Source organism: Macaca mulatta, chromosome 4, assembly GCF_049350105.2.
Source record: "Macaca mulatta isolate MMU2019108-1 chromosome 4, T2T-MMU8v2.0, whole genome shotgun sequence".
Taxonomy (NCBI): domain Eukaryota; kingdom Metazoa; phylum Chordata; class Mammalia; order Primates; family Cercopithecidae; genus Macaca; species Macaca mulatta.
The window spans coordinates 76,058,314-76,068,891 of record NC_133409.1 but is presented as its reverse complement, the minus strand read 5'-3'; the positions used below and the strand labels follow the sequence as shown (position 1 = coordinate 76,068,891).

At 41.6% G+C, this 10,578-nt stretch overlaps 1 protein-coding gene across 13 annotated transcripts in view; it reads right to left on the bottom strand.

Annotated features, from left to right (window-relative positions):
- Nucleotides 1–1,420: 1,420 nt before the first annotated feature.
- The window catches only part of ARID1B (AT-rich interaction domain 1B), a 448,289-nt gene continuing 439,131 nt past the window's right edge, over nt 1,421–10,578 (bottom strand). For 8 of the 13 annotated variants that reach the window (XM_028847282.2, XM_028847279.2, XM_028847284.2 and 5 more), the window contains 3 exons: nt 9,507–10,290; nt 6,681–6,811; nt 2,628–4,525 (listed from right to left, as the gene is read on the bottom strand). In XM_028847282.2, the coding sequence (XP_028703115.2) occupies nt 2,801–4,525; nt 6,681–6,811; nt 9,507–10,290 (2,640 nt within the window). In that variant the 3' untranslated portion in view covers nt 2,628–2,800. Of the gene's footprint in view, nt 4,526–6,680; nt 6,812–9,506; nt 10,291–10,578 lie in introns of all 13 variants that reach the window. The other 5 variants (XM_028847283.2, XM_028847287.2, XM_028847281.2 and 2 more) reach the window with 1 other exon arrangement.

Here is a 10,578-nt window from a genome sequence, read left to right as displayed (position 1 = left end):
AGTCTGGGCATCCTGTAAATTTCTGAAAAGCCTCATAGTAAAAAAAACCGACTAATTTTTAGGACAAAGCAATAACTCAGTTTATAGGCAAGATGATCTCAAGCAGGCTGGAAATTCTTCATGGGCTTCTGTAAATCTTGATTCGGGGGTGAGAATATGGAAAGGAGGCTAAAGTCTTCCTGGATTAGTCTAGAGACTATGTTGCACATCAGGATAGAAAAACTTGTTGCGTATCGGTTACAGTGCAAACCATAACAACAGTCTTTTGTTAATTATTTTACTCTTTTGATTGACAAAGGAATTGGGATACTGGATATGTTCAGAGTTTGTATACACCTTTTATTTGTACTCTGTAAGAGAGAAGTTAGAATAATATTGAACTCCCTCTTACAAATCTCCATATTTGAAGCTCGGAGCACTAAAATCTGTTCTTAGCAAGCAGATGTATTTAAAGTAGAATTATAAATGGGTCTTTAATTCAACATATATATGGTTGCATTGTTATGTAAGGAGACTGTTTGACTCAGTAATGTGGGAGTTGACAGAAGAGAGACTGCTTGCAGAAAAGATGATTTTTTTCCTCGTGACACTGGAGAGTCACGTCTCACAATGACTGTAACTGCATGTTCCTGTCTAACTCTTCCATCTAGTACTGTGAGTAATGTGAACGGACACAATGTATGCGAGGGGCTGGGTATTCTGAGTATACTGTGATTGGAAGAGGGATGAGAAGAGGTAGAGGTCCACTAACAGCATAATTATGCAGCAGTTTCAAAGAAATTGATTATTACACAGTAACAGTCAATGACCCAGGAAGAGAAAGTTTAAATTAGAAGTGACTAGTATTAAAAAGCTACTGTGCACCAGGTAGGAAGGAATATGAGAACCATAATATGCCCTGAAATAGAAATAATCACTTTGCACTATGTACACCACATACAATATAACAGATTCTTTTTTAACATTGCACAGTATAAATATTATACACGGTGGAGTAAACTAAACGTAAAATAACTTTGAGGCACACAGAAGAAACAAGGAATAGATTGAACTTTGATTAAACTAAGATGGAGTTAGTAAAAGGCAGAATGTTAACATTTTCAGGCCAGTTAAGCTTCTGAGATCTCACCTCAAGTGGGTCGGCAGCCACCTCCCGTAAATACTGGAAATGATCATACCTCAATGTCGTTAGACTAAGTTAATTGCTTCAAAGAAAGACTAATTAGCTAAGTAATTTGAGAAAATCAAACTGTTGCTCCCCACTCTAAAGTAGGTAACCCCTAAAGGTCTCTTCCAAATGTAGGGTTTTATAATGTGAATACACTGCTGCATTCCCCTATTTCTTGTAAATAACTTGATTACTAGGAAACCACTTTAAGGAAACTAGAACAGTATTCAAGAACACCCATCACAGTGCTTAACAAGATTTAATGTACATTTATTCTTAACATGTGGAACATATAAAGATTTTATACTGAATAAATGATATTCATTAAGCCAGAGGAAAAGGAGGAATTTACATCAAGTTTTTTTCTTTTTTTTTTTTTAAACTACATTATCTTGAAATACAAATGTGGATTCTCGTCACTGAAAAATCTTTGAAGTTGTGTTTCTTCCTTTTAGTTGTATTTTTTTCATTTTCTCTTTTTTGTCTGTACTGGTAACCATTTTCTAAATCAATCCATATACAACCATTTCCACACCTTGATTCATGAAGCAGTGATCAGTTGCTCTCCTGAAATCGAGCATGACTTTATACATACAGAAACTTGTACATTACCCTCTTTTTTTTTGTTTTTTTTTGTTTTTGTTTTTGTTTTTTGTATTTTTTCTTTCTTTTTTTGGAGATATGGCCCTAATGAAAAAATATATAAAATAAAAATAAAAAATTATTTAAATCTACCATCACTTCGTAGTTACCACATCATGAAAAAGAAACTAAAACTTTGTACTAAAAAAAAAAAGAAAAGAAAAGAAAAGAAAAAAATGAGGGTATGTTTAATGTACAACTTCTATATACATCACAGCCCATAGGCAGTAAAAAAAATATTTAAAAAATGATTAAAGGAATTGTGAAGAACTGTCATGTGGAAGGTCAAACGCCGACAGCAGGCATGACGGGAGTGGTGAGGAGCAGTTTCCGGATCGTTGTCAGGTATGTATTTTCAATCTTAAAAAACATTGTTTTTGCTCCCAGCCTAGTGGAACCATTTTCCTGTGGAGAAACCAGTATCATTTCATAGTTTTGACTACTGACTGACATACCTCCTTGAGCCCCTATACCTGTATCTGTAGAAATTTCTATTGCACAGAACTTTGGGTGATGGGATGCAGTTTTTTTTCATTCTCTGAGGAGTAAAACGCATAGGAAATGGATAATTTTTCACCTTTTTGACTCAGTGTGGTGAAATTTTCGCATCTTAGCATCTTTTGCCACAACTTTTTTCTTTAAAGTCAATTTGCTTCCCCCAAAAATGCAATACAACATGGAAAAGAACATTAAAAAGATCTGTGAAAAACCAAAAGTGACCTTTGAATGCACTAGACAGCAACTTTGGTTAAAAAAAAAAAAAGAAAAAAAAAAAACCCCAAAGGATGTACTTATACACACAGACAGCAAATATTAATTTCGTAACTGTTCAAATTAATTATTTAATTCCCAATTGGTAAATAGTGAATGGGGCAGAGGAGCAAAGATTTTCTTTTCCTTCTTCCTACGCTGGATAAACAAGAACAGAAAACAGCCAGTTATATGTGACCCTCTAATCTTCACTCACACATGCTTGCCTTCTCACTTATGTCATAACTGCCCAATCTGAAACAGTACATCACAGATGACAGATGCAACCAGAGAGTTCAGGACAGCTGATATCGAGATATCCAGCAACCGGCCCTCGTGCAAAAGGAATTCCGAGCGGTTTTCGTCCACTCTGGCCATGGCTAGCAAAGCCTTGGCCGCCCTGCACATCATGTCCACGCTAGGTGGTTCCAGGGGCGGGGGCTGCATGTGCATGAGGTTGTGCTGGCTCTGCTGGTACTGGGCCATCGTGACCCCATCCTCTAGGAAGCTTATCAAGTTTCCAATGCTTCCTTTCTGCACAGCTATGGCCCTTGCTGCTAGCGCGTCCCCTTGGGCAAGGTTCGATAAAAGCGCCATGGACATTTCTCGACAGACTGGGTTTTTGCGATCCCCAACGTACCTAACTAATGTAGCATAGAATTTCTCCTGACGACTAAATGGAGGAGTGGCCAAGATCAGGTCCACATTATTGTCCTGGATACTGAGTTTACAGAGGGTCTCCAGCACAAGTCTCTGAGGCGACAGGACCGAGTTGGGTCCCACAGTTGGAAAGGGATCTTGTGCCTCTGCAGACGGGCACACCATCCAGTGCAGCAAGCCATCCAAAATTGGCAAGCAGATGCTTTCCGTGTAAGCAGACAAGTCTAGCTGCCCGGAAATGTTGGCCAACGTGACCAACGTGTTATCCCTCAAGACCTCGAGGCAGTCCCACCACCACTCATCTTTGCTGCAGGCCACCCCCTTGTCCTCATCCTCCTCTTTCTCGTAGGTCTGTGGTGCTCGCTTTCTCTCTGGATGCTCGTGGTGAAGAAGAATCAGCTTCCCCAGGATCAGCACCAAGCCTGGATGTTTGGACATTTCGGCATCATTGCCAGGCACGAACGACAAGCTACGGACAATATTGGACACACAGATGCATCGCTTAGCCAGCGAGTCCTGCCAGTGTGCAATGGTGCACAGAGGAGTCTCGTCTCGGCTCCTGGGCTCGTCCTCCAGCAGCTTGATGTTCCGGTGACTTTTGGCTTGCTGGATACCAAAGGGAAACTTACTGCTTTCCGTCTGGGGCCCAGGGTTTGCGTCTTCGGGCAGTGCCCCTGGCCGAGCAGAGAGGACGTCATCGATGGTTGCTATGATGCTTTTCTCTTGCTGCTCTTCAGAGTCTCCTTTGCCTTCTTGCTCTTTCTTTCTACCTGTGGAGCTTAAGGGGGGAGGTGGGCGCCTGCGAGGAGGAATTTCCATCTTGCTCTCAAAGTGAGTCTGAATGTGCTCGGTGGTGTCGCCCCCGCCGAGCTGCCAGTGCAGAAGGCCACTATTGAACTCCTGCACACGCCCCAACTTGTCAGATCGGTCAACAACAAACAGGTTGTTCTTTTTGACTATCTTTATTGGCAGCTTATCGAACTTACTGGCTTGCTTGGGCTTCTCCTTTGGGTCTGCAGCGGCATCCGGGGCAGTCAGAGCGATGCTGCTCTTTTCATCGCTTTCTGTCTTCTCGCTGTCTTCCTCCTCGTCCTCCTCGTCTTCCTCGTCGTCATCGATACATTCAGCATCTTCCTCCTCTTTCCCAGAATCGTCCGCCAAGGACTGGCTGTCGTCCTTCCTTGCTGCGTTGTGATCAAGTGCTTTTTGGCTGGGGTCTCCCACTTCATATTCCATAAGAATTCCAAAAATGTCAATCAGGCATTTTCTAAAGTACTCGACTAAAAGTTCCAGAAATCCAGACAACTGGAGAGGAGGAGGAGGAGAAGAAAGAAAGAACAGGTACAATGTCATGACATCAGATATGATCAAGTAGGGTAAAGATCCTGAGACCCGTCAATACCTTTTCATAATTGTCACATGTTTGTCTTCCTTTTTGGCTGGACCATGAAAGATAAACTACCTTTCAGGTACAGTGCTTTCCTGAATTTCACAGTATCAACTACACCGACATTTAGCATGTTTCTTATTTGCTGCTTCCTTGCTTAGACTATCTACACAAAAACTTACTTTTTATTCTCATATTTCTAATATTAGCACTGAGGGAGTGCCTTGCTGTTCTTTGCCTTTCTGTTCCTGATTTAGAGACAATGTGCTCATTATTAGAAGAGTTAGAACACGGATTTTATAGACTCTTTTGCCCAGAGTGACTCTGTTCTCTTCTATTATTTATCTGAGACTTGCTTGCCGGGATTTTTATGGTTGTTTTTCTTAGGATTTTATGGCTATTTTTGTCTCAGGTACCATAGGTTACCCTAATTTATGTTCTCTATATATCTTTTGGAGGAGGTAATTTCAGCAATGTGGTAGCTCATGAACACTGAAAATTAAAAACAAATCAATTTAGCCTCTGATAAATAAATTAGAATGTTTCATAAAATGCAATTTTACATTTCAGTTATTTATGACTCTAGCTGAAAGACAAAAAAAACCACGAGAGAACCACTGACTACGAGAACAAGTTCGGTTTCCTTTAAGCAAATGTTTATATCAAGAAAAAACCAATACACTTCATCATTAGCAACCGCCCTCTCTCCCAACACCCCCACCACATTTAGGAACTCTAGAGAGTAAGTAACAAAAAGGATTCTTTCCCGGTAGATGTTCTGGAAATCAGCTATACCTTCATATCCTACTATCAGTGTCTTGAAAGTAGAGTTGGAAACATTTTTAAGAAGTCAGGGGAAGCCCCAACTAGAAAGAATTGCTTTTAACGTGCTGAAGGCACAATGTTCCAAGGGCATTTTCCCTTTTTTTCCCAGGGGAGAAGGGAAAGTTAATAAAGCAATTCTGGTTATGAAAATATGTGATCAACAATTCACCTAACGTAAGGATGAAAGCGCATTTTACTCTAGCAAATGCAGTACACAGTTTTTAAATACTTATTTTCTGTTAACACAGAACTCGTACAATGTTTATGACCTTATTAATAAACTTTCTAGCCATTGAAAAATTGCCTTTCTAGGCTGATAATGAGGGCTTAAATGAGAGAAGAAAGAAGTAGAAGATTCTGGCCTTATTTCCATAGAAGCAAGGAAATTAAGTGTTTTCGTTTTTGCACTGAAAGTAGAGAGTTGTTTGTATACTGTAGGGAAAATGACCTCTTTCCATTTTTTATTTCTAAATATTTCTTTAAAAGTCTATAGTCCAGTGGACTCTTGGGCATTTCTCCCAACCTTCAGTGCTCCTCTCTTCTAGCTATTATGCTGGAAGCTACCTGAAGCCTAACTCCGAACAAAGGAGGGGTTTAAGCTCATTAATAGTAGTAGGCTTTTACATGACTGCTTGAAAATAACCTGGACAGAGGCAGAAATGGGAGAGCACAGACTAAGAAATAAGTTTAGCCATGAGTTCATAACTATTTTAGCTGACTGAGAGGTGTACCTGGGGGTTCATTAAATTGTTCTCTCTCCTTCTATATATATTTATACATTCTATAAATGTATAGAATATAACATTTCTAATCTTGAGTATCTTTTTAATGAAAATAAAGATGTCAAGTCCTCCTGGAAAGTAGGGTAATGTCCCATTGCAACCAATTGTGTTTCCAATGCTGACTCCAGTCACAACTTAATGTTACATTTTGATTCCTTCCCATTGGCCTGCTAATATTCATTCTAAACAATTTAATGTTACTACTGTCATCTATCCCATATACACATACACACAGTCACTGTTCTCTTGTAAGAAATAGAGGTGTGTATGTACACACACTAAAGACTACAATGAATATTATCCCAGATGACTCTACATTGATTAAGGCTGGCTGATAACAACTGCAGTGATTAACAGTGTTGGACGCCTAGTGCTAATCAATTTAGGCATTAGTTCAAGCACAAGTGTGCACGGCCTGATGCTCTCCTATCCTAATTTGGTTGTTAGTTGGACTATGCTGGCTTACCTGGGAGAGATTGAAAGTAGCAACAGTGCTGTCATCATACAGAAGAATATTAATAGTGTCCAGAGCCCACGTACTTTCAGCCAAAAGACCTGATTTAAGGGACATCATCACACGCCACGCCTCTGGAGTAACTGAAGATGGGAAAGAACAAGGGTATCATGAATGTTGACTCTATGCATAAAAGAACAAAAGTTAACAAAAGAATAAGAAAAAATAAGTGGAGTGTTAAGTTAAATATTGACTTTAAACAAATGCTCTCAGGGACAGTTAAGCGTGATCATTTCGGATTTTAAATGGAGGCCATAAGCTGTAGTGAGAAACTTTCGTGGTTTAAGGTCTTCTCACTCTGTTGGTCACGTAGGAGCCGAAAGTGCTTCTAGAGGTGGAGTGGCTGAGCACAGATGGTCCTTTCTCATGGCCGGGTTATTTCTTTCAGCCACCCTACAGAGTCTGCAATGTGGTATCAGAGCTTTTAATAAATGAGTCAAACCCAAAAGTGGTACTTGTCTTCTTTTGCCTTTGCCACTCGCAAGTGTCTCGAGGTGGCGTCCTGGAAGGCCGCCAAGTATGCAGAACATGGAAGCAAAATTTAACTCCAAAACAGCCTCCTCAGACACATGGCCTTGGCTTCTCAGGCTGCTCTCCTCTAGTCCTATGCTCCTGCCTCGAACATGCTGTGACAAATATCAGCACTTTGATGGCTCAGATTTCTCAGGAGTGTGGTCGGAGCCAAAGAATGGGAAGTGATTTGTTGTTTTCCCTATTCCTGCTACTGAAGAGAAGAAAATGATCAGGTAGAAAGTTTGTAAGATTTGCCATGAGATGGGGCTGTGCGAACAGACTCAACAGGCATCGGAATTTCCCAGGAGTTGTGGCAGCAGTGCAGGGCACCAGCCCGAGAGGGCAGAGACCCAGCTCGGCCAGACCCGTGGAGCCGTCCGGAGGCTGGGGGCATTCTCCAGGTGCCAAGAATCATCGGACGTGCAGGAGGACACTGTGGCTTTTCCGCTTTTATTTTAATTGCATCTGCTTTAAAATTTTCTAAGACAGCTACATATTATTTTTACAATAAAAAAATCAAAATTACTTTAAAAAATAAAAATATGGCTGGGCGCGGTGGCTCACGCCTGTAATCCCAGCACTTTGGGAGGCCGAGACGGGCGGATCACGAGGTCAGGAGATCGAGACCATCCTGGCTAGCACAGTGAAACCCCGTCTCTACTAAAAAATACAAAAAAATTAGCCAGGCGAGGTGGCGGGCGCCTGTAGTCCCAGCTACTCGGGAGGCTGAGGCAGGAGAATGGCGTGAACCTGGGAGGCGGAGCTTGCAGTGAGCTGAGATCCGGCCACTGTACTCCAGCCTGGGCGACAGAGCGAGACTCTGTCTCAAAAAAAAAAAAAAAATAAAATAAAAAAAAAAAATAAAAAAAAATAAAAATAAAAATATACATTTCCCTAGGTTGAAGACAAATGCTATATAACCTGCACTGGGAGATTTTTAAAAAATTTAAATATATTTATTTAAACACACACACACACACACACACACAAACACAATATATGTGTGTGTATATATATATTTCTATATATAAAATGGTGCTCAGTACCTATGTCTCCTTCTCTCCCTCTGCAACCCCATATATATATACACACACACACATATATATAGATACAGATATACATTATATATAAAGGGATAGATATATGTACATATGAAGGGATATATATAAAGGAATATATATATGTGTGTGTATGTGTGTGCATACAGTGGCACAATCACTGCTCACCAAAGCCTCGATCTCCTGGGCTCAAGTGATCCTCCTACCTCTGCCTCCTGAATAGCCGGAACTACAGAAATGGATCCCACTTTTGGCTAATTTTTTTCTTTTTAATAGAGACAAGGTTCTACTAGGTTGCCCAAGGGTGGTCTCGAATTCCTGAGCTCAAGTGATTATCCTGCCCTGGTCTCTCAATCTACATCTCCTTAATGTCCAGTGACTGACCTCTTTCAAATTCTTAATATCTTTAATTTTCTAATCACTGCAAAAGATTTTAAGTCAATTTGTTCTTGAGTTTTTTTGAGTAATTTTTCCCAATATAACTCAGACCTATTATCTTTCTTCCTGTGTTAAAAGTACTTCAAAAATAGTGCAGAAACCCTGTGTGTACTCCCAGATAGCGCAGACCTCTGATTAGTATTCACAACATCCCACAGAGGATAAACAAGCAACATCAGCATTCAATTGACATGGTTCTTGCCCCAAGTCTACCAGTGCGTTGGATGATATCAGTTCTATGTATCACAGCATAGCATGTTTTATATGTCATACCATCTATCAATCTACATATTACAGGCAGGCTTTAACTTTTTCCCATGGAAATTCACTGTATGTTGTCACTAAATTACAGAGTGGCTTGCCTTCAGATTTTCTCAGGTCACCTTTAGCATTTCGTTAGCCTCATGGGGGAGTCTGTTATCACGTATTGTAGCGATTAAGTGGCTTGGTTAAGTTCAAATCTTTAAGCCCAAAATATAGTATATAATCACTGAGGATTCCCTGATCTCTTACTTGAAGCTCTGATCTTGAACACAAATAACACTCACGTGTAAAACTACCATTTTATTTCAAAACTCTTTTCTGGCACTATTTCTTAATTCAGATTAGCAGCCTCCAACTATTACTCCTATATAAAAATGCATCTTGATAATTTCTAGTCATAATTTTTTCATCCCTTTAAGATGAACAGGAACAGTATCTATACTAAAATTAAAAGTCTACACTGCAACTGGAATTCATTTCGGAATGAAAGCTTCGGAATTCTTACCGATATCTTTGGAGGTAATCTTTCGCCTTTGTTTCAAGACTGGTTGTGATGCTTCCACTGAGCCAGGAGGAAAGGTGATCTCCCTTCTGATTGGGGGTGGTTGGGGTGGTGGCCCGGTGACCTGGGATGCGGGGACCGTGGGCATGACCTTCTGCATCTTCATGGAGGGCAGAAAGGGAGACTTGCTTGGAGACATGCGGTTCTCCAGGGAGCGCTGGAAGGATGCTGGGCTGGGCGCCCTGGAGATGTGATTTGGCAGTGACGGTGGCGTCTGATAGGACGGCTGTGGCGGGCGCGTGATGGGCTGCATGGAGGCTGAGGACGACATATAAGGCTGACGCTGGCTGACGTGAGAAGGCCACTGGCTCTCATGATTTATCCTCTGATCGGGTACCATCATATCGTCCGTGCGGTTCATGCCTGGGTAAGGGGGCGCCTGTGCAGGGCCGCCAGGGCCCTGCCTGTTCTGGTAGGGATAAGGCATATCATTGCGTGCTGCCCACATATTCTGCTGAGGCCCCTCGCTGGAGGACGACTGCAGCGGGCCACCCATCATCTGAGGCGGGATTCCGTGCGTCTGGATCTGCCCCGGGCCCTGCATCCTCTCCCTGCTGTAGGGATATGGGTACTGGCCCTGGATGGGCCTGCGGTCCGGGCCCGAGTAGGAGCCTCCGTACTGATTGTACATCTCCTGCTGCTGGCTGCTGTACTGCATGTTGTACATGTCGCCCTCGTGGCGCTTGGCTGGGGGCCCGTACATGCCGTCCATATGGCGTTTGTAATTCTGGAATTTGCAGAAAGACAAATCATCCTGATGTGCTCTTACAGGTATAATCACACACTGAAATTATGCAAAATAGTTATTACCTGCTAGAATGTTCATTTCACAATGAATATGGGAAGCTTCTATAACAACTGAGAACAATCTATGTTCAATATTTCAGTATTATATACACCATGTCACACACTCAGGAGAGGGCATCCAAAATTTGTTTTCACGTGTTTGAAACTTTCTGTGGGGGAAAAAAAAAAAAGCCTCCTCTCCTTAGGCTGTGCCACCGGGACAGCCAGC